This window comes from Anomalospiza imberbis, chromosome 1 (genome assembly GCF_031753505.1).
Source record: "Anomalospiza imberbis isolate Cuckoo-Finch-1a 21T00152 chromosome 1, ASM3175350v1, whole genome shotgun sequence".
In the NCBI taxonomy this organism is placed as follows: domain Eukaryota; kingdom Metazoa; phylum Chordata; class Aves; order Passeriformes; family Viduidae; genus Anomalospiza; species Anomalospiza imberbis.
Window position 1 is genome coordinate 86032387 of NC_089681.1, and position 24709 is coordinate 86057095.

The 24709-nt window shown below is 44.1% G+C and overlaps 1 protein-coding gene across 4 annotated transcripts in view; it reads right to left on the bottom strand.

Moving 5' to 3' along the window:
* F13A1 (coagulation factor XIII A chain) overlaps nt 1-20561 on the bottom strand; it is a 59140-nt gene extending 38579 nt beyond the window's left edge. Inside the window, exons 1-4 of one of the 4 annotated variants that reach the window (XM_068199007.1) lie at nt 19998-20561; nt 18496-18649; nt 12731-12919; nt 849-1100 (exon numbers count right to left, since the gene is read on the bottom strand). In XM_068199007.1, the coding sequence (XP_068055108.1) occupies nt 849-1100; nt 12731-12919; nt 18496-18649; nt 19998-20000 (598 nt within the window). In that variant the 5' untranslated portion in view covers nt 20001-20561. Of the gene's footprint in view, nt 1-848; nt 1101-12730; nt 12920-18495; nt 18650-18780; nt 19206-19594; nt 19822-19997 lie in introns of those variants that run through there. The other 3 variants (XM_068198997.1, XM_068199017.1, XM_068199026.1) reach the window with 3 other exon arrangements.
* Between the last annotated feature and the right edge of the window lie 4148 nt (nt 20562-24709).

A 24709-nucleotide genomic window follows, 5' to 3' on the forward strand; every position in this document is an offset into this window, starting at 1 on the left:
GTCAGAAGGCTGAGTCAAACCTCTCTGGTCCTCCTTGCCATCTCCTGAAAGCCACACACAGAGTTCATTGGGTAAAATACAACCCTGATGGCATAAAGCCTGATTTCTTCCAAGGATCCTGGGAGATTTAAAAGAAAAAAAAAAAAAAGAAGAAAAAAAATTGTTCTTCAACTCACTGTATTATAAAAAAAAAGGCTCATTTGCGAAATGTTTTGTTCCTCAGAGAGGGCACCATTGGTAATTAGTCACCATTAAAGGGGAAGTTATAAGGGCAAATGTCATGTAGCAGCAGGAAGGCCCCACCAGTGATGCCACAGCAAGCTGACTCCACTCAACCGGTGCAGGAACAGCATCTCCCATAGAATTCCTGCAATATTTTGACTTCAGATGTTCAATCCCAAATGTAGCGATGTAAGACAACTGAGTATGTGAGGCCATCACATTCTGCCCCACACCAAATTCTGGGAAAAATATGCTCACGCTGACTTGTTTAAGGCACACACAGGCACACTGGACATTCTCAGTGCTGCCTACTCAAGTCAGAGTAAAGCCTTGGGGTATGTTTACTATGAGAAATGGAGCCTGAGCTGGCAAATACAGGCTTGGCCTCATACAACTGCAGAGTTTAGACAAAACAAAGGCATTGGTTTCCAGGATGGAACCCTGCTCACACAGGGCTATTCCCCAGCCTGAAAGACTTGACTTTTGGCAGAGTTACTGTAAATTTTCCAGATCCAAACTGACATGTCTCCAACCTCCTTGGCACCATGCTCCCGTTCCTGGACCAACCCACCTAAAACCTGATGAGCCCAGCAGCACAAAGTGTAAGCTTTTGACCAGGTACTTACGCTGGCACCAGGGATTGAACAAGATGTAAGTGTCGGTCGCTGAATTCCTGCGTGTCCGAAGGATGCCGAAGGGAGTCAAGACAGCAACATACAAGCGAAACTTCCCAATGATGCAGGTGGCAGAGGACATGATGGACAGCCGAATGGAGTTGTTTTCCCTGTGGATAATCTTGGCTCCCCACTGGCCAGGTTTTAGCACATTGCCTACTAGGATTGGGATGTAGGTGCCTTTGTTTTGCTGTGGGTAGCGACCTGGAGAGAGAAGTGAAGAGGTTCACCTTGTTTTGACAGTTTTTTTAATTTTCTATCAGTCTCCTGTCCTTTTATTTTCAGTGGAGGTGGCAGGTTTTAGTGGGCAAAAATAACCTACTCTCTCATTGCCCCTCACAGGGCCTGGTAACTTGACAGCACAGCCACACAAATACCTGCAACAGCTACCCACAGGCAGCCTGCCCCCATACCCCCACCCACTTCACTCCAGCAGGCTCCAGTCTCACTGGCCTGAGCACTGCCAGGAGCATAGATAGCCCCCACCAGCATGAGAAGGGGCTGTCCAGGCCTTTCACCATTGTTTATCCTAGTGCAGCAAGCTGCACTCCAGCTTGCTCCTTACCCTGGTGTCAACAACACCAGCTAGACTGTTGGTAAGTTTAGGAGTTTAGGTAAGAGTCCCTTCTCCAGTTCAGATGCACCCACCACCTTTGTCGCTAGCACACAAGTGCGCTCTGGGGCACGGACATCAGCTTTGGGGCTCATTAGCATAGCAGAACCCTGTTCTTCTCTGCACTACTGCACTGCCAAGCAGAGGCCAAGCGGTCTTTCATGAAGTCCACACAGATGGAAGAAACACAAATGAGTCCACATGCAGATACTCAGTGCTTGGTTCCCCCCAAGCATCCACTCCTCAGGGACGTGGTGGGAACCAATTCTGGATGCCCAGAATATAAACCACCACACTGGGGCTGAATCACCAAACTTTCTCTGCCAGAAATGGGTCCCAAAGTATGACATGCCTCCAAAGTACCTCACGTGAGAGTCTGCCTCACAGTAAGACAAATCACACCCCAGAGGAGCTTATTTTACTCTGCCAGTTCTAAAAGCAGCTAGACGGATAGGCTACATGTAAACACGTACAGTGCCAGCATTCAAAATTGTGCGAGGCTCCACCCCTTGAGACTGAGGTAGAGCCAAACTAAATCTGGAAGCCAACCAGAAGCATAGACAGAAGAGATGCTTGTGAGAAGGATGAGTTCCTTATCTCATTCTCAAATCTACTCTTCATTTCATATTTTAGGCTGAAAGTCAGTCTTTCTCATTCAAAAATAGGGTAATGAAAAGCAATGATGGCAGACGGAGGGACAGACTTCTATATTTTTTATTCCTACTATTTAAGAACTTCAGAATTAAACTCATTTTCTTGCTTGCTTATTTTTATACTGCCGATATAGAGATAATCGCAGATCTGAAGACTGCTACATTTTGGGAAAGGACAACTCCAGCTTTAAATCTGAAACTTGCAAGCTGCCACGACATTTGTGTTTCTGAGAAATCTGGGGCTACTGTGCTTCATCCAAGAGATTATTCTGAGAACATGAATTTTCATTTTGCAGATATTCAATGCACATAAATAACCCACTTTGCCCTGCAGGCCAGGGATGCTGTAACCCATGAAACTCATTCAGATCAGTGAGGAACACAATAGAAGGAAAACACCTACAGAAGAATAAAGGACTAGAATAATAGAATGAAATCAATAGAAAACACTAGAAGATAGAGCACTGGACACTTCAAATATAAACCATCAAAAGAAAGCCAGTGTAGAGAGAAGAACATATAGAGGTAACAGATCTGGGAGCTGAACGCATTCTTGTTCTTTGTAGTGCAACTGTGTATGACCCAGCTTGCCTCTACAGTTGATATTTTGCTTCTAGTTTTGACATAATCTTGTTCTAAAAAAAGCAGTCCACGCAAACAAAGCAGCAGAGCAAACCAAGCAGTTGAACTGATATCCTTGAAAACCGTTAACAAGTGCTACTTTTAAAAATACCTCCTGTACCTCCTTCAGAAAGGTGGGAGGGGGAAGAGATTACTATTTTAACATGGCTAGGAACTGACATCCTTGTCTTTGCTGGAAGCTGCATGTCAGTGTAGGAGCCTACTGGGGACAGGAGAAGCTGTGCTCTGGCAGTGACTTTGCACCACCATGTCTGTGTATGCCACGTGTACATACATGGGAGACTGCAGAATCATTTCCCAAAAAATCTGCCTACAGGAACCAGATAGGATCTCAAAGAAGCCACAAAAACTTTTCAAGATATCCTTATGGGTCCACTGCTATTGGCACTTCATAAGCAGGTTTGGCAAAGAACCAAGCCTCTGGTATTCTCACTTTTTCTGAAAACTCAAAACCCCATTTTCCCTTCCAAACAAGGAAAGCCACAAGACACCCTAATATACCTTTTGCTCGACAGGGCAGCAGCTGTAGGTGCTGTTGCAGGAGTATGCAAGGTTCTTTCAGCTCAGAGCCCCACACAGCTGGTCCTACAGAGTAAGAGGTCTCTGCATTCGGTTGCTTACTCATGAGAAGATGCTCTGGGGCACCAAGGATGCTCTGCATCCCTGCAGACATAGCAGATTTGCCAGGGAAGGATATCCTAGAAGTCAGGATACTTTGCGGGTGGTATGAAGAGTAAATACAAGAGAACATTGTTTCCTCCTGACAGACAATCATGATTTGGTGCTTCCTAATGGTTACATAAATCCTGAACCCACAAGGAAATTTGGGAAGTTGGGCAGAGCCTTCAAGAGCACAGTGAGCAATTTCCAATGTTTTCTTGGAAGAGGAAACAGGTTCCCTAATCTTCTGAAATAGAACAAAACCAAACCAAACCAAACAAAATGCAAATGGAAGAATAAGGGCTGTAAATGAAAGAGTAAGGGAATTGTTACTTCTGTCAGGAGCTTGTGGAGCTGAATTGTAAACACACATCTAGACACCTGACAGCATCAGCCACACTACTTTCATACACACACATCTGTTGTCTTGATACTAGAGCGCTATAAAGCTGATTAACTTTGGCATTGCATGCTAAGGTTGCTGGCCAAATAATTCTTACATAGGCTCAGTACTATGTTTATCAACTCTGTAGGGAAGTCCTATCAGGATGGCTTGGCATTTTGACTTTTATCTACATCTTGAGCACACATTTCTGGCTGCAGTGGAAAGGTAGAGCCAGCTTTGGCTCATAGTTGAGATATCTGCAATGTTGGCCCTTTCTCAGAAGGAGCAACATGCAGTGGTGATTTCATTCTCTGGCTGAGTCTCTAAGGAAGAAGATTCAATACTATCCAAAGACTCATTACCAAAAGCCTATGAATGTCTGGCAGTGCACTCTCTGAAGGGTCTCTGGTGCTAACCCAACCCAGAGAGACACAGGAGGCAGTTTGAGTGCATGTCAGGACTGGGACATGTAGACAAGATAAACCCTTTTTATGCTGACGGGAGGGTGCTGACATTCTGCCAGTAGCATTAGCTGGCTCAGGATCTCTCCAGCTCTGATTTGCACGACGAGTTGGCAGCCTGAACCATGCTCCACAGCCAGTTCTTTGTGGTTGCCTCACTCCCCAGTGTTCACGTTTGCTTTGGGTGTAGGAGGCCCAGGCCCTCACATGAGGACATTTCACAGCCAATTGCTCTGTGGCAAAGTCATTGCGTGACATCACACTGTTGGGATGTCCCTGTCTGCTCACTCTAACAGCACATGGAAATGGGAAGATCCAGCCTGTGAACTAAGAAAGTCTGGAGATTCCTGCACTGGGTGATTTTTTTTTATAGGCTCCTTCAAAGATATCATGTACTGAATAGAAGCTACTGACTATGCTGCCTTTGAAGGGGGAGGGGACAGGAGGGAACTCTCAGTGACCCCCTTTCTCAGGCCTCCAACCCTCTGCATTTCAGTTCTAGGCCCTGAACCACAACACTGCCAGAAGACATTAATTTTTACAGAAACCTCCCTTGTACAGAACGTTTAATGGCACAAACAAATCAATTTCCCCTGATGCACAGTGCACAGGTGTGCAACCCTTTGATATTTCTTTCTTATCCTTTCTTATTCCACCCTGGTTTCTGTAGCTAACCAAGCTGGGGTCCTAAAGCTCCTTCTTACTTCAGCTGCAGCTCAGCTCAACTCTACACTTCTTCGGGCTTCCAGGCACCCAGGAAAAGAGGAGCAAAGTAGGTGCTGTCGCTATTAAAGTAGTTCATAAGATAAATTAAAAAAACATAAGTCAAGATCTACATGGCAAAAGGCACTATAACTGCAGGGTGTGTGGATGTGGGCATGTATGGGATGTCCCCTGTCACACATAGACACTTTACAGGGGCAAAGAGCAAAGTGAAGCATTTGTTAAAGTTTGCCAAAATTTATTTATGTAGCAGCAAAATAATGAGCCATCTAAGCCACAGAACTGTGGCCACACACATGCGTTCAAAGTCAGTTCTTTTCAACATATGCCTTTCCTCCCTAGCATGTCAGCTCTGGGCCCATCAGCCACGGTGCAAGCTGTGTTACATTCTGGGTAAAGCTGCCGCACCAGAGAGGGATCTACAGCAACAGAGAGAGGGTGAGAGATAGGTACAGTGAGTTCAGCTGTCAAAACATGAGCGGTCCTCCTCCAGTTATCCAATTCTGCCACTGTTCTTTACAAGTGACTAACAGGAACCAGGGCTTGCTTGGCTCTATTCTCCTCCGGCTCCTTCTCTATCCTGTCCCTAGAAGCTCCTGACTACATGTAGTTTAGTTATCCCCTTGATCCCCAGTGGACATGCACACTGCTCTGTGTGTGTGTGTGTGCATTAAACAGCTCATAAATGCCAGGGCTGAATTAGTGCTGTGCTGTTGGCACAGACACTGGAGGGACCAGCAGCTGGTCTTGGATAGGTCCCACACAACTGAGCTTTACTTCCAGCAGTGAGAAGGGAAAGTTTGGTAGCACAGAGATTAGAGATCTAGTGAGCTTCACAGGACATTTCCTTCCTGATGGAAGTGGGATACCTCAGAAGAGAAGGAGGTGAACAAAGCTGTATCTCAGTAGCCTTTTTCTTTTTAGGAACCCTCCTTGGAAGACTGGCTTTTCAAGGAGTCAAATGATCTGTCTCCCTTTGGAATATATATTACACACAGTAATTAACAATCTTCCTGTAAGTTCATTTGTTTTATCTAGAGACACTCTTTCATATAAAGGATAAAAAATCTATTTCAACACCATCCACAGAAGTATAATAACTGTGATATATTGATAAATAAGTTTGAGCTGGAAGTCACCAGTACAGCAGAGGTAAGCCTTTTGATAGCAAGCAGCCTTGGAGATAGGTGCTAGCACATGGGATTTATGACACGAAACAGAGTAAAACTTATTAGAAAGAAACTAGAGAAGTGCTACAATAAAACTCCAAACAATCAAAAGAAGCAAGAAGAATAAACAATTTTTGGTTAAAAGCAGTAGTCTCTAAATCTCTAACATCTCATCTAGGTTCCTACCACCCTCAAATTCCATTGCCTTCAGAAGTGCTATACACAAACTTGAAAATGTAGTAAATGCAAATATCTTGAAAGAAGTTTTGCTCATGGGTCCAGTTATGAATCCTTAACATCTGGCCACTCTGTCCCAGCAGTGAATGTTTCTAGAACTTTACAATTGTAAAACACACATCAGAGCCATGCACCTTAGCTAGTAAAACAACTAAAAAATACAGCCAGATTTTATGTGCCACTTAATGCTGCTGGAGCAGTGCAAAAGTCAGCCTAATAAAGATTGCTTTGCATGAAATTCTGCATTCATAAACCACCTCAAGGGACTCCCTCCTCTCTACTCCTCTGGGGCCCAGCTGGGAATTCCAGAGGGGAGGAAAAGAATACCCCAATGCCTTTGTTCAGAAATTTGAGAGGTTTGTTTTTTGCTAAGAGCTGGCAAACAGGTCTCTTGTCTGCTGGGAGTCAATCTCTTCAATCTCTAGGAAATATGTTCTGCTGCTAATCAATTATTTTTTCCGTCACAAAATGAGTCTCCAAGTTTAGACCATCAAGTGTTTTTATATCTCTGCTCAATTTTTTGTACTTCTTTGTGAAACAAGGATCTAATAAACTCACACTTGCTGAGTTACCTACCAACACAGTGTGTCCTCTAGACCGCTTAGATCTCTTGATAGTGCCAAGGAATCTCCTAAAACATGAAGATCCAAAGTTTTCCAAAGAGCAACTTTTTACCCAGAGTAAGAATTCAGCTCAACATCCCATCCCTAGGCTGGGGATGGGATCTCATGGAAGCACCTCTGGAACAGAGGGGCTGGGGATAGGATCTCATGTTCTAGCACCTCTGTTGGCTACAACCTGTCCTGCCCCAGAGCTGCTGAGGAGGACAGGTGACAGCTGGGGTAGCAATACTTCCCACTAAGGCAGAATTACTGCCTAACAAAATCATCAAAACCTCAATAATCCTGTAATCTTTCCTGGCCCAACTCTGCTGTGAAAACAGGGAAAGGCAGTGGACACTGTAGGACAGAATGAAGAGCTCCATTGATTCTGGTGTGCATATCCTGAACTGGGCCTCTGGTTATTTAGTTGAACTCAGATATCCCTCTGACTATAAGTGGGAATTTGGTATCACCTAAATAAGCCATACGGGATCAGCTCTAACATCTTTATGTTCTTAGCTTCTTTGATGTGTTTATAACTATCCCTCTGGAACTGGCTTGGGAAGATTGTGGGAAAAGGAGCAGTAAATGTCTCCTCTGATCTCAGGCCAGAAGCCAATGATTTATAGAAGCCTGAGGAGAGCATATGGACAGGTGCGTGGGTCTCCACACATGCACACGTGTGGAAAGGTGATAGTAGCCTGGGGGACTGGAATTTACGATCATTCCAGAAGTGCATCAATGAATAAAACGTTCATAATAACATTTAGGGCTAGACCAATATATATGGATTTATGAAGCCATTTAAGGAAAACACAAATAGACAGCAATTTATGAGGATGTGGGGAAATACATCATTAGAGTCAGGATGCACTATATAAACTCATCAACCCCTCAAGGATTTACAGCCACATACTGGAAACTTACTACAAAAAGCAAGATTGAAGGCTGTATAAGCCCATCTCATCATTCATCTGCTTTTCAGAGAAATCCCTGCCAGTACAGCAGTGCCAGTGGAAACTTTGCAGCACCCACACCAAACTGGCTGTCTCAGGTGTGGGAGCTATGCTCAGCCAGGCTAAGCTTTGCATTGTGGAAAACAAAGAGAAACACAAAATATCCCCATTACCACAAAGGCAGGAGTCAGGACAGATCAAGATGGGTGAGGGAGTCCATCGGCTCCTCTGGGTTCGCTGAGGCTCCAAACAAAGTGGAATTAATCCCGCTGTGGGGAACTAGATGTAAGCACAGCATCTGCAGTTCTCTTGTGGCTTTTTCATCACAATCCCAGACCAATAAAACAAGTATCACCCAAGGGGTGATGCTCACCTTTTCTCTTGTAAAAGCCAGGAAGTAGGCAGAAATGAAGGAAATTTGTGGTGACAGAGCAGCTCTCAACTATAGGTACTGTGGCAGGGCTGAGGTCCAGCACAAGAACTGGAGTTACATCTAATTACTCCTTATAAGTGGATACTTTTCCATGTGGATTTTTTGGCACATTCATTGTGTTCCATACTTTGGCAGGCAACTATGGTCCTAATTTAATAAAGGATTATGTGCAAAACTGAATTATAATAATTCATATATTAGCATTTTAGTCAATTTCATGAGGGATGACTCTACAGAAAACAGTCTGTTAAAGCATGAACGACTTTAGTCATGAGGAACTATCATAGAAGAATGTTTGTAAAAGTGACTTTCAAGAGATTGGGGTGAACTATTTATATATTCCCATATATATACATATATACATACACACACACACACACATATATATATACATATATATACACACAAATATATATACATATTTACACACATACATATATATATTTGTTTATACAATTTAACCCATGGATTCTGTGAAAATGGCATTGAAGTGGACTGTGGATTAAAAAGGATTGTATTTAAAAATTGTTCTCTGAGTGTTTCTCTGAGTGTTTCAGATCTGGTTTCACATGACAGAAGAAGTATTTGTCCCAGGTACCCTTGATTCATTATCAATTAGAAGGATTAGGCCGTCTCTACTTGCTTTACTTGCTTCATTAATCATCTTTTTAATGATGCAAAAGAAGAAAAAATAGGAGTGAAAAAAAAAGAGAAAGTAAATTTTAGGGAATAACGGAAATAGAATAGTTCTGTGCACACCCACAGGACCAATCCATTACAATTGTCACATTTTTCAGGATCAAAATTAGTCTTTAATGGATAAAAATTCTGTGATGGATTAATGTCAACTTGGGGAACTTTCTCAGAGCTGGGAACTAATAACTTCTGAATAGCTTTGTAGACACTGTTGTACAAACAGCCTCCACTGCAGGCACAGCCCTGCAAAAGGGCTGTTTTCCCAGCTCCAACTGAATTCCCTGGGAGCAAAGGCCACCCATCCCTACAGAGTAACTTTGTACCTTATGAGAATAGAACCTTGAACCACTCCAACTATTCTGCAGTTCAGGACGGCCTGGTCCACATTGTTTGGGGAAACATCCACACTCTTGGAGATACAAAAAACCTGCTCATGGGGAAAGACCCAGAGATGCTGGAGAAGCTGGACCTGCTTTGACCAAGGGCTAGAGATGAGACCTCCAGATGTCCCTCCAATCGAGGTTATTCTATTCAATAGTTCTGCTGCACCATTTGAAATATACTGCTCAGGCACACAGAGTGCTCCTTGGAAAGGTCATCTCACAACAGCCTGCCAATATTTCTGTGTGTCCATCACTTTAATCTCCCAAATTCAGCACATTCCTAGGAGGTATACTCCTTTCAGAACAAAAAGTTTCTCTGAGCTCAAGCTGCCTCTGCTGCAGGACTATTGTCTGAGCCACTCCCTAGGGATCGCTTCTGCCTGACAGTACCAAAGGGCAGGATTCACCTTCCCTGCCTTCGGTGTTCTTAAAGCCAGAGTCTGGGCTGTGAGAGAGAGTCAAGAGAGGAAGAAAAAAAATCCAGAAGAGAGCTCATCCCACTTTAAGACAGCAGGGTTAAACTCTGCTTGGAGGTGCCTGCCTCTCTGCCTTGCTCACAGGCAGCCTGGGCAAGAACTTTTTGTCTGGGTTCTGCTGATCAGGCGGTATGAGAGGTGAGAGCCAGCTCTTCAGGAAGATAAACTGAAAAAAAAAATGGATTAAAATGGCCACAGCTCCCTCTGACAAAAGGTTTGAGAGCACAGCACTGAGACATTCAGCAGCCAGTTGTCTTTCCTAAGAGAAATTTTCTTTCTCTTCTCAGCATTAAACATTGGACTCAATACTAAAAGGAGAAGTGGCAAGAGTCAAGCATAAAATTTCTCAATTTTCCTTTTCTGCTGCGGACTGTTTTTATTTTGCTCCCCGTTGCTAGCCTCTGAGAACAAATATACTGCATTTTCACCACATGTTCACAAAGAGAAACATTTGCAGAGTGCTGAGTGTTGACTAGATCCCAGAGGAGGAGCTTGAACATCTCCCAGTTGAATCTCTGTGAGCTAAAGTCCTTGCAACAGGAGGGCAGTGGTGCTCACAGAAGCAAAGAAAAAACAGGGGAGGCAATGGCATTGAACACTATCTTGTATCTGCAGCCAGTTGTCAGCCACCACGCATGGACACCCATCCCATGTCACAGGAAGGACAGCAATAGTGAAGAAGAGGGAGGGGAATTCCACCACACACTCGGGGCTAACTCCAAAGGAATCATTCGGAGCTGTATTTATTGCAGAGACTCCCCTGGCTGAGGCTGTAATAACCCCATTCCTACCATGGCTGAAGATGAGAGTATCTTTATCCATACTTAGAGATTCAAGGTACAAACCATGGATGGATGTGTTAGGAAAGAGCAACAGAAAAATAAGTGAATGTGTTCTCTTAAGCGGATTGTGCAATGTCAAAAGTGTTAATTTTCTTCTTCCAACATAGGATACCTGATAAAAACAAATGCAAACTGCACAGAGTGCAGTAAAAAACAAATGTTCCATTTTCCACGTCTTCTTGATACAGCTGTTTGTTTTAAACATATAAAGATTAAGGGAACAATCTTGAATTTAATTAAATCCCAAAAGAACTAATGATATTTATGCATATTAAATTTTTAAAGGCATTTGTGGCTGTTCAGCCAATCATTCACTGGACTGTCATAACATGCCTCCCAACCCTAATTTAAATTAGAAAGAAGAGAACCATGGAAAAAAAATGTGCAGACAGTAACATTTTCACTGCACATATGTTTAAGAGATAAACGCCCATCTAGCTTTAGAAGGCAACAAATCTAATAAATGGCCACATCATAATAATTCAATGATGGAAAAGACTCAGCGTTACAAATTTCAGATCTGCATCTCACAGGAAAGTAAATTAAAACATCAATTATAACCTAGTTTAAAGACTTTATAAGGGGAACATTGATGTCTTAACACAGAAACTCCCAGTTCAATCTAGATGAAGCTGGGTGTTTCCCAGAGCTGTGTTGTAGGGACCAGAATCTGGTGGGGCCATCCTTGGAGCATAGCAGGAAACCCTTTAGCTTCTCTCCTTTTCTAGTGAGGTTATGCCTTTCTCTAGTCCCATTCCTTCAGTGAGTCAACAGGTACCTAAGGACCTGGGTCTCTGAAGAAGACTTCTCAGTGAGAGGAAAAAAGCTCTCTTTCTATTTTGGCAATAAATCAAGAAAGTCTCTGATATGGTCCTGAGTAAGTCTCTCGGCACTGGTGAAGCCACACCTCAAATCCTGTGTTCAGTTCTGGACCACACACTACAACAAAGACATTGAGGTGCTGGAGCGTGTCCAAAGAAGAGCAACAGAGCTGGGGAAGGGTCTGGAACAAAAGTCCAATGAGGAGTGGCTGAGGGAGCTGGGGGTGTTTAGCCTGCAGAAAAAGAAGCTCACTCTCTACAACTGCCTGAAAGGAGGATGTAGCAAGGAGGGGGGTGGTCCCTTCTCACATGTGACAAGCAATAGAACAAGAGGAAATAGTCTCAAGTTGTACCAGGGGACGTTTAGATTGGATATTGGGAAAAATCTCTTCACTGAAAGTGTAGCCATGCACTGGAACAGGCTGCCCAGGGAAGCGGTGGAATCACCACCACTACTTGGGTACATAGTTTGGTGGTAAACATGGCAGTGCTAGGCTAACAGGTCTATGACCTCAATGGTCTTAGAGGTCTTTTATAACCTTAGTGATTCTATGATTCTGTTTCTGGTCCAAAATTACAGTCACTGAATTTTATCTCTTATTACTAAGTTATTTGTAAATGCAGGCTGAAAAGTTGCAAGATTCTTCCACCCAGTGTAACTTCCCCTCTTTATGCAATTAATATTTTGCTATTTCAGTGCATACAGTCACCTCTCCTACCTCAAACAACAGACTCCTCCTCCCTATATCTCCTAAACACTAACAAAAGGGGTTTCCTGTCCCACCTTCACATTGCTATACAGCATTAACCAGACATAACTTTGAAAGCTCAAAGAAGTACAGCCTCTTATGAAACAGAAACCCCCAGATTTTGCTCCTTTTCCTCTCACATGAAATTCTGCTGATTTTCCAAGAAAGGATTCAAACCCTGTTTATAAACACACTTCCTTGCCTATGGTTAAGCCTGTTTTTGTGGTTTATCAATCATAACAGGAAAAAACCCATCCATTAAGTTCTGCTGTTTTCCTGTTTATGAGAGACTATCACTTTGCTGATGAGACGCAGCCTTTGCCAGGCACTTACCCATCAAAAACTCCAGCCAGAATTTGTCTGACTCTGGCTTGTAGGGTCGGTTGAACTCAATCTGGATTTGGAAAGCCTGTCCCCGACGCACTATCAGTTTGGGGTTGTAGTACTTGTCAGTGTGGTGCTCCTGCTTGTTGATCTCATGAGGCTCCTTGAACATATAAATATCCACAACACTCAGGTAATCTGCAGAGACACATAAACGAGGAGAGGAGGAATAAGTCAGTGTGCTGAAATGTCAGTATTGGTATCAACATCATTAGAGGCCCTGTCCTCCCCTTCTCCAGGGAAGGAGCATCATGCAACAGGAACATGCTGGATCTGTCTGGGGCTTACATGCTCCCTGCTGAGAAGAGATTTATGGGCAGACACTTCTCTGTCCACCTGCCATTTTCACAGAGGCTAAAAGGCTTCTAGTGCATGGTGAGAGCAACCACAGAAAGAGTAGGTTGCTAGGTGTTGGAAGGTGAATGACCCCAAGGAGAGTCCGGACCCATCTTTCCATTGGCATCAGCTTTCTGCAAGTCTGGTCCTTGCTGTCACAAGTTTACCGGAGCAATCAGTGGGACTTTGATGGCTGGGGCTTCGTGTCTCCCTTCTTGCAGCCCCCCATTTGTAAAATGCAAATTCACAGGGGCTTTGTGACACGTAAATACATTGTTTGCAAAATGCTACCAGTACTGAGAGCTGGAGAACCTGAGAGGCAGTTAATGATCTTGCATTCAGCTGAGAGCTTGAATTGTCTGTATTAGATAAGGTTTGGGTGTACTGCATGTGTCTGGTCTCAGCTTCTCAGTACACCTCCACTGCTATTAGTGTCTTCTTATGAAAACTAAATATAACATTACAGCATATAATTACAGCACAGTTACAGGCAAGCAGCAGTAGGTATCTATAACATGCACAGACAAAGCTTTGCTCCCTTCAAATTCAGGCTGTCTAAAGGGTTATAGCAAACTATAAGTAGTTTGTTCAGTAAATGACCAGTGTGGGGTGGCACTGGGATAGCCACAGGCATTTGCAGTCACCATAAGCTACATGACAGTACCACACCATGAATCTGCACAATGGGAGTCTTCTCACACTATGAGAAACCACATGAAAATGAACTGGACATTGTTCTTTCACCTGCATGCTTAGGCACATGATTGTGAAACCTCTGCCAGGAGGAGCAGGACCACTACTACTCACCACCAGGAGAGAGACAGCAGAGTAAAGCTAGATTTGCAGCTCTCAGCTTGTCTTTCCAGGTGCTGACAGTTAGAAGCAAGCTAATTCCTGCATTTTATACTTAGAGTGACAGAGCCAAACTCATGCCTGGCAAAAAGAGCTGCACATTTACAGCAGCTGGTGCAGCTGTGTGTATTTGTGATGGTGGCTAATTTGGCCTTCTACTAAGCACACTGTGGGCAAGAATGATGTGCTCAGTAAATGAGTCGGACATTCAAGGCATTGAAGGCTGAATGTGGCCCCTTTCACAGAAGCTCAGCACAATTGTTTAATTTGTCAGTTCTGGACAGGCAGCATAGCCCTGCAGGCAGCACCATCCCTGGATGGGAAGCATGGTCAGCATGGTCCTTCTGCTCCAGCCTGGGCTCTGGGTAACAGCTCATGAGAAACAGGGGAGTAATGGCATTGCAAGTAGGTCCCACTCCTGCTTGCACCATTCCTCAGATCCCTATCCGTGTCCTTTAGGAAACAGAAGGAAAGTAATGTGCCTGAGGACACAGCATGATAAGGAACCTTTCATGGAAAAACCCTGCAGAACTGAGCCCAAAACCATCTGCCTCCTGCTAACCCTAATCTGCAAAAAGGCTAGAATACTCTGTTCAATCCTGAGTCAGGCTTAGAGTCCCATTGTTATTCTCTGCTCAATTCACCAGGCTCCTGGAGTAACTTCTGTAAAAACCCCCTGACATTAGCACTAGCTGAAGTTATAGAGATGTCTGTATGAAACATTTTGCTCAGAAATCATTTTCATTGCCCCTCTGTGAAGTAGGGCATGTTTTCACCTCCCTCCTTTCAAAACTTACCAATGCTCCTTCAAAAATGCTGACTAAACTCACAATTGAATTACACCAGGCAAGAATTTTCTGTATAGGGATGAAGCAGGGACAGGGGAGAATCTCTCCCCTTATATCTTTCAAACCTATCTGGGCTGAAAACACTACATGTAAAAGCTGTGTATTTTGGGGGTTCTGTGAGGAGTGAAGCTATCAATAAGAAACTGGCTCAGCTTCTCCCTCATTCCAAGGAGGCATAAAAAAAGAGCTGAGGGTTTGTTTTGTTTTCATCTCTTGTTTTGCAATAAAAGGCAAAAGTGACCCCACCCTTCCTCTGCATGCTAGCCCCTTCAAGGAATTGCTAAGCTAATCCACTCTGGGCTTTCAGTTCAACATTTGCTTCATTTTATCACAGGACTTTACATGGCTCCTGTCAGAACACAGCCATACACATCTGCAAAAAACACATTTCAGTTTTGGGCTCAGTGTTAAAATGTACGTTAAGCTTGCCAGATGAAGATAACCCATGGCTGAGCCTGTGCTAATTACAGTAATGGTAATTACGAAGAGCAAAACATGAGCAGGGTAATGGGATGTGCTAAGAGCAGCACCAGGGTGTGATCCAAAGGAAAGCTCCAGGCGATGCTCAGCTGTGAGGTGGCAAGTCGAGACCTCCTCTGAAGTCATGTCCACTTGAGGGTTTGCCTGTAGCCTGGTCTGTTGTTCAGTGCAAGCAGGTTTGCTGCACAAGCGGCAACAGTGTGATGCTTTCTTAAAGCTTGTGTAATGTTAAGCTTGCAGGGCAATAAATGGGCACAAGGTTGAGCAGTTTTTCAAATAAAAAGAATAGTCTTCAAACATCAGGTTTCCTCAGACAACCAGACAGGAAGGGCTTTGAATTATTACAAAATAGCATAAATTTTCAAAGAAAGCGACCATCACTCCGCTAGCAGGGGAAGCACAAGTGCCTGGCGACTCACGGGACTCTGCAAGGGAGAGTGGGATGACAAGGCTGTGTCCTCCCACCGAGCCCACTCACGACGACACACTGTGGTGAGATGAGCTGGCCGGGACGAGCCGCGGGGAGGACACGGCACAGGGATGTTCCCGGAGACACAGGCTTCTTGCTGAAGGAGTGCTCCGTCCCCGTCACGAGCATCTTCTCCCGCAGCGCCAGCACTGACCGGGCTGGGGACGCAGCCGGCCCCGCAGCCGCCGCGCTCGCCCCGGCTGTGATTCAGCGGACTCGAAGTGGGTGTCAGCAGAGAGCTAGGCAAGCACAGGGTCTTACCTCATCCGAGAGTAGTAGCTAAAATAGGTCAAGTGAATCACACCCTAAAAATGCCTGTTTCTCTCTGGTGGCTGTCAAGGGAAACGAGGGTGACTAGCTCAGCTGTAGACTCCTACACTGCACAGATCAAGGGCAGAATTCAGTTAAATTTAGGCATCTAAATGATGTGAGCCTGGTATGTAGCAATTTATTATGGCCAGCTGTTGGCTGGTTGCTGCAGTCAGTGGGGCTGAGAGAAGGGTACAGATCACCATGGAACTGACATCCAGTGACTCTCTGGACAGCCTGTGCCCTCACCTCCACTCACTGGATTGCTCTGTGTTGACTACTATCTGACACAGGTGAAGACACAGGTGTTTAGATGTTTATATCAGGTGCCCAAAGGCTAGAAAACACCTCCGTTGTAACAGCAGAGATAAAAGCATTTGCATGCTTTTTTTCAGTGTGTTATGGCAACAAAATCCGGGAACCACTACAGAAAAATCTGGACAGCCCAGAAGTGTCAGGGTTTGCAGGAGAAGGGGAAGGTGTCATAAGCAGCTCTCTGCCAGGATGTGCTCACACTCTAGAGCCTCATCACACTGTGTTGCTCCTGCTCTGCCCATGGACAATCATTTTATCCCTCAAGCAAAACAGTGAGAGTGCTCCAGGGCAAGTTCAGCTCCTGAATGTCAGGTCAAGCTCCATGGGGCAATAAACCTTTAAAGTGCTCTGACAGGTGACTTAAGCAACCTGCCCCAAACAGTAACGTCCAGAGACCATGCTTGTATCAGCTGGTACCACAGGCTTAGATCACAGCTGATGTGCACCAAAACAGAAACGCTGCTACAGACCCTTCAGGTGATCCTTCAGGTCACCCCTTGCATATTTTTGCTACAAGCGTTGGAGAGAATTGCACAGCAGAGGTGATCCAGCTGTACAAAGAGTTTTGCTGTTATGCACAGATTTATTTTTCAGCCATACCAGTCCCATAGCCAGGTTTACCCAATGGCCACACAAACTCTTGCTTTGGACAAGTGATATTCTTCTCAACAACAGCATCACCTTAAGGACATGTTGGGCTCCTGCCTCAACTCACTTGACCCAACATTCCTAAGTTTCCACTGCGTTTCTGAAAAGCAGGAGGCTGCCTCCCACATGCACCACACTTCATTCAGAGCCTGATGTGAAGCACATCAAAAAGCAACAGGAATCTTTCCCTTGATACTGGTAGGCTTTAGCTACAGGCTGCATTCCTTCTAAGGTATCCCACAGTAATACATCTCCAGTTTCTGTGAGTGTGTTGGGTTCGAAACCGTGTCTAGCTGGGACCTGCACTGCATTGCATTTGACAATTTAAGCACACACACTTGCCCCAGAGCCACAGAATAGGTTGCCCCTATTGTCAGAATAGGTTCAAGCAAAATTTCTGCAGTCTTAACATGCCAGTTGGTTTGCTCAGGCTTTTTTTTTTAAATAAATGCTTTGAAAAGAAATGTGTGTGTATTAGGATGGGGGTAGGGAGGGGCGTGTGAAGAGGGGAATGTGGTTAAGGCACATTATTAGAATTACAGAAATAATGCTCTGCAACTTGTCACTTAAAATCTCTTTGCCTGTTTCCCTATGTGTGAAATTCAGTAATTAATTCTTGTCCACATTTATTAAGCACTCCTTCAACTCTGGATGAAAAGTCCCCTATGAGCACTGAGTAGTATTACATCCAGCTTCCCTGAACTGCCACATTCAACAAGTTCTGCTTGTCCAATTCAAATACGCAAAAAATTTAACATAATTTCATTAATGAGTCATTTGGAATCTAATCCTGTTTTCTTTTAAACCAGATCTTGCATATTTTTTATTCCTGGTTGACTCCAAAGAGCTGACACTGAGAACATACTTTGATTTGTCTATCCTCTGCCATGATATTGTTTTGTTTTCCCAGCCACATGATAGAAACATTTTTCACAGGAGAATAAATAATCATATGGGTATTCCCTTTCATCTCATGTTATTTTTTGTGAGTGAGCTGAACATATATAGCAAAAGTTTTCCCTGCCAGATAACATTTTGCAGCAGTTTCACAGGCAGTTTAGGGCCATATAAATGAGACAAGCCATTAAGAGAACAGACTCCTTCTGGCCCTTCACTCCAATGCTGCCACAGCCGTGGCTGAAGCCAGTAGGTTCTTAAAGTGACTCTGTGATTGTGATCAAACTGGAAAAAACCCATTCTTGCCTTTTTTAACCAGTCCCACAGTTCAAGCTGATAACTGGTCACTCAGTTTCTTTACTCCTCACTTTCCATACCCATAACCCATGCTAACACTTCCATACACACAGGTGGTTTCAGTAAGTTTTCCCATGAACAGCAAGAAAAACTGAATTAATTGGAAAGATGTAAGGAAAAAGTGGTTTGGATTTAGTTCACAGACCTGTGCTAAGAGTATGGACGATATAAAAATAGATTTACAGTATAATTGTACACTGTACCTCTAGGATTAAATCCTCTAGGTATCAATCCAAAAGCTTCCATCTCAGGAACCTCATTTTCTTCATCATTGGAGTAGTTTGGTGGGATGGCTCTTCTCCCATTCAAAAGTTGTTTATTCTCCACATTGGTGTTTGTTGTTTCAGACATCCTGTGCTAAAAAAGTTGTAATAGCATGAAAGAAAGAGTGCAAGGAAAAAGCAAACATGAGCTAACATGGCACGTGCAAGATGGGAGAAGCCAAAAGCAATGTGGGGTGCCAGTGAGCTACACATTTTTAGACTTACATAAATAAAACCTGAGAGGCAGAAAACATCAGTCTAATGATAAGTACAGCTCTCTAAGGATTGGAAGGCATTTTGTGTTCATCAAAACACATGAATAAGAGAAGAAGGAGGGGGTGGGAGAAGGAGAGGGAAGTCTAACACAGAAGTATTTGCCTAGGAGAAGCAGGGCACTAAAAACATTAGGAAGTTTCAGGTAAAAGAACTGGAAAATCTTTCACTCTCGCATTGTCCATAAAAGCATTATTGAATCCAAAATAGCAAATTATATTTTCAGAAAGTGCATCACACACTACCTCTCCCTAATAAAAATGACATTATAAGTCATACTGCAATCAAGCCAAATATTACAGCCTACAACAGTCTGTGGATAAGTGGAGAACTGTATTTTTGTCCCTATGCACACAAACACCCAAATATCTACAGGGCATCCAGTACCCTGCACCCAGACAATCCACTTTTGAGAAAAAGAGGGGGAGGGGGGAAGCGAGAGGGGGGTAAAGGGGAAAAAAGGAAAAGAAAAAAGCACTTATCCACTTATTTCTCTCCCTCTAATGTCCTTAAGGGAAATCTTAGATGTAGGCTGATCAGAGACTTCTTTTTGAGCTACTCAAAACTGCTTTCACATCTATTTCAGTGTAAGCATATAGCAGTGAAAAAAGCCATGCAACCCTTCTAAGAAAATATTAATGACTGAGAAGAAAACTCAGTCTCTTCTGACTTCTTTCCAAAGCCCCTGAAAACAGCAATTTAAAATGTAGCAATTATTTAATAGAAGTAATCTCTAAAATGAAGCTTTTTTAGTTATCAAGCATACCTTCTTTTCAGATAGTCTTTTTTTTTTCTTCTCCCTTGCAGAATTTCTGCAGTGCAATAGAAGCAGGGAAAATGTTGGGGGCTTTTAAGTAACCTCTGTATATCCTCCTCCTTCCTGTTGCAATAGGACAATGCTGAAAGGGCTGCCAAGCCCTCCCAATGCCACCTCGGAGGATCTGCCACCGCAGCTGGCATGTTTTTTCCTCTTCCCTCCCCTCCCTGCCTTTCTTACCCCAACTGTGCTCACCAGGAGCATTTCAGGGTATTTGTGCTAAGGAAACAACTTGGTCATTGAAGTTTCAGTTCTTTTTGAGACAAGTAGGAGTGCTAATGGTACAAAAGCATATTAAATGGGAGACTGGCGGGGATTTTCTGAGGCACATAGTCCAAGAAGGTATGCTTACCATGTCACCAGTCTTTGGTGGTGTCTCTGCCTCAGGGAGCCTGTGATGCAGCTTCAGGTGCTGGTTTTCAGGAGTACTCCCAGGCAGACACAGTAATGGTTCCCCTGCTTGGTCCTCACAATAGTCCTTTCAGAGGACTGCAGGACACATGAACTGCAGAGGTCATTGGCAGCCCAGCTTTTTCTAGAGACCTTGTGCTGTCCAGGACAATGAAGGCGTTTTGCACCACACAGCTATATTTGGGTCAAATGACTTTCAGCTCTTGCCCATGATGAAATGTGCGTCACCTGACAGGTCTGGGGCTGCACCTTGTGGGAGCTTTTTAGCATCATATCAACTTTCTTCAGTTTCATCAAGCTCTAAGGTAACTGGCGACTGTGTGGCACCTCCTCTGTCAGACATAACTCCACTGGCCTGTGGAGTCACATGGAGAAAAAGCAATGGACGGGGAAGAATTCAGGCCTATGTTCTGCCAGCTGCTGCTGTTTGGCCACAGAGGTAGAAACCACCTACTGAGAACATGCATGGGCAGTGGAGAGCCCCTCTTGCACACATGGCACCCACCAGGGGCACCTACTTGCCTCTGCAGGGCAGATGAAGGAACAAGGAGACACAGTGAAGTCAACCCTGCTGTCTTTCAGGCAGCTGTGACTTCCAGCCCCCTAGCACCAGAGACTCCTCAAACCTCCACTGGCTAAACTCCACTGAAATCAAGCCGGGGGCAGAAAAGGAGAGTAATGGGTGACATAACTGTCATGGAAAGCAGCAAGTAAATAATGTGGAAGACTATCCCCTATCCCACCTCCCTGGGGATTTCACAGCCACAGCAAGGTAGTTCCACAGAGGTCAGGACACATGCAGAGTGTGGGTCAGAGATCCAAGCTGGGCACCTGGGAGCAGCATGACTGCACCAGCATGGCATTGTAGGTGGGATAAGGAGCTTGCTAGGGCTGATTGCCAAGGCACAGCATGGGGCTGCAGCAGTTTTGGGGGCAGCCTGGTTACCTGCACACAAGTGTTGCCCTATGCTTTCTCACAGCTGAAGAGTATGAGAAGACTGCTGAACACTGTTTGGCTTGTAGCACAGAAAGCCACCTGGCTGGAGGGCTCCCCTTCCCCTGTCCTGCTCCCCCAGGAATGCAAGCACCCTGAGGGGACAGATCTGATCCCATCACACACATCCTGAGCTGCAATTGCCATTGACTCACTTTTACACAGATGGGCCCTGCAGTAACCATCTGGAGGGCAAACAGCACCCCTGGCACCAGAGAACACAATGAGCTTTCTGGGGGAGGAGGCTGGTTGCCAATTTTCTTTTCTGTCCTTTTTTTTTTTTTTTTCTTTTTCCCCTTGCATCCACATTTCTATGTGGCATGTTGTGCTTTGTGCCTCTCTCTCCCACTTCCAGCCAGCACTTCAGTTCCCAAAATTGCAGCTGCTGCAACGATGTTACAAAAACTGATATAAATATTGCCTCGGTGCCATGCCTGCTGGAGGCCTGCAACACAAATAAGAAACACCGTCTCCCAAGGAAGTCATGTGCTTCCCCAAGTGGCTGCAGTGCTGTCAGAGCCAGGAGGAAAACTTTCCGTCAGAGCGAGGGCTGGAGCGAGCGGATGCAGCAGAGCAGATCCCTGCGCTCCAGCCATCGCGCCTGAGCAGGCAGCGCTTGCAGATGTCTCCCTGTGCCCAGGCACATGACCCTGGGGCTTACAGCAGAAGCCACCGACCACATAGAAAGTGGGGAGGCCAAAATTTTTGGTGGCAGTGGCAGGAGTGGGACTTTGCATCCAGGGAGAGTAATGTTTTGCAGGCTGTTATTTATTTATTTTGTGGGGAGAGATGTAAATTCATGCTTATGACAGCTCCAGATGGCAGGTATTTTCTCATTACCTTGACTTCTTAGCATTTGCTATCCCTTGCCTATTAGACTGCACTGGCCTTAATTTAACTTCCGTGGTTCCAAACTACTGATGTCAGGGCTGATGCAGGAGAGGGTATTGGAAACACAAAGCCTTGATTTTCCTGTAGGGTGTTATGTTTAATGAATGATGCACTGGGATGACCGGTGGAAGAGTGCTCACTTCTGCACAGCACCCTGTGGGGAACTGTGAGCCCATATCCATTTCTCAGAGCAGCCTTCAGATGCTTGTGGCCTTTGCCAAAGACTTTTGCAGTCACAGGCACCCTTCCCACAGCAATAGACATTGGATGATGGACGGCCCTTCTTCTCCAACCCCACAGAAAAGCCCTTAAATGGCTGCAAAGCTTGCACCATAAAGGGTTATCTAAAATGTACTTTCCTGTTGTTGCCAGAGCCACAGTTGCTGTGTTCCAAGTCCTCCCATGCCAGACAAGAGTTTGTGGGAGAAAAAACACACAAGTCAGTAAAGCTTTACAGCCAGAGGAGAGGGTATGCCAAGATCTGTCACAGGCAAACTGATCAGCCAGGTGCTTACATAAATGGGTTGCTGTGCTGTGAGCCAGTGACTAGATGGGAGGGATGTTTTGCCTGCTGTAGCTACACCAAGCACTCCTCGGGAGCAGCTGAGCATTGTAAAGCTCTCCAACAGGGTGGTTTCATTTCTTCTTCCTTTTAAAATATATCACTCCCATGCTGTTTGCAGCATAGATGGATGTACAGATGCACTGGATTATACTACAGCATGTGCACAGGAATACCTGCCAGGACATCACCCTCAAGAAACCAGACTCTCAACTCTGGCCTTCTATACATAATAATACATAATAACACAACTCCTGTCATCTCACAGCTTTACTTAGGAGCCTGCACTCTTTCTTAGATGATCAAGTCTTGTCTTTCCCCTTCCTCTGCATGAGTACTTGTCTCCCAGGAATTCATGTTCCTCTTCCTATGATGCTCTGCCTCACCAAGGCTGCAGACAGAGAAGAGCAGATCCTAGAAGTAAAAAAAATAAATTAATAAAAATATTCTTTTTAAACAGAAGGAAATTTCAGAAATCTTAATTTGGTGTTTTTGTTTGCATATTTTGCTTTGGATTTTTTAAACAAACAAACCCAGTTAATATATCTGTCTGTGTATAACAGCAGCTCTGGTTACCACACACAGAGGAATATATTTTAAGTTAATGCTGAAATCTCAGAAGGCCCAGCTCTGAAATACGGCATGTGTACATGTCTCTGTGTGTGAAAGAGGGGCAGAGGCAGAGAGAGATAAAATGGCAGCTCTTCAGATGGTAGAACATTTGAAAGGGGATATAGGGCCAGTGTTCAAAAGATATTGTTGCAAATGTTTCCGTTGCAGGAAGAAAAATACCATAGATGTATGTATTCATACACATATTCTGCTAGAAAAACATGGCTTAGGAAATTTTACTCTTCTCTGGAAAATTGTTATTACAAACTGAAAGCTTAAATTCAAACTGTAGATCTTTACAAGCATGTACATCTGTGCTGGCCATCTTAGGCTCCCTTTATCCTCCGCACAGATCTAGTCTAGGCAGTGATTCATCTCCTCCTACAGCAGACATGTAAATAGGTCAGATGAATCATGGCCTAAAAGTGCCTGCTCCCTGTATTGACTGCAAAGGGAGCTTGGGGTGATGGGTTTTGCCATATGTGTCTACACTGCTGATGTCTGCAGTGAGGGGAGATATATCCTAGGCTAGGTACAGAAACAGAAAAACATTTTATTTTGGTTTTGAGGCCTGACTTTCAAGTGCTAAATTTTCCTTTACTTTTATGGAAATATTGCTGCAAGTCACTATCAGTGATACACGGTGTATCATCCAATATTTTTTTTTCTATCAGAATATGTGTCTGCCACTGCCAATTATATAATATGTATTTCTTACAGTAAGTGTCAGATTACAGTAAAGTACATAGAAGCTCAGGAAAACACATACATCTTTTTTTATACTCATTTGTGAAGCTGTTCTGTTTCTTCAAACAGAAATATAACGATACCATGTAGTAACTGCAGAAAAAAAAATACTATTAGGAACATAGAATCCAGGTTCCCACTCCTTTTCTTACTCACATCCAAATCCAAAGAATTCTGTTGGCTGGATACTAGAAACTGCCCTAGTTTCTTACAGGAAGAGTAAGAGAGGAGCCAAGCAAGGGCAGAGGGGTCTGTCATAAGGATAAATATTCACAGTCTCCAGCTAAATTTATATTTTACTGGTGTTGAGGCCTTAAAAGATGAAAGAACATCTCTCAAAAATGGGATTAGACGACCTCTCTGCTAGCCAGCTGAGCCAGAGGTTGATAGGGACACAAAAATTGTGAACCTCAGATATTTATTTCAACCCCAAAAGAAAAGGGCAGGACATCCAAGCAAAGCCATAAATACCTAGAGACTTAAGCAGGAAAGGCCATTTTAGATGAAACATTTGTCTGAATAAATTTCACCACAGGTGACATATACCTTGACCACAGAAAATTTCCTCTCTAAAGCAATTGTTTCAGTCTTCTTAAGCCCACCTACCCAAATAAGCCCTTGGCTTGGGGATCAACTCTACTTGATCTGTCAAACAATGAGGCTGAGATAAGAGATTGTAACTTGAAGAGCAGGGGAAACAGAGAGGAACAGAGTATGATTCCCATTCATAGACTATTTCCAGATATCTACTCCCTTTTGAGCAACCACTATATCTAGACACAGGCAGAACAAGCAATATATTCAGTCTGCTAAGACTTCGTCTATCATTCTTGCTATACACTTACAG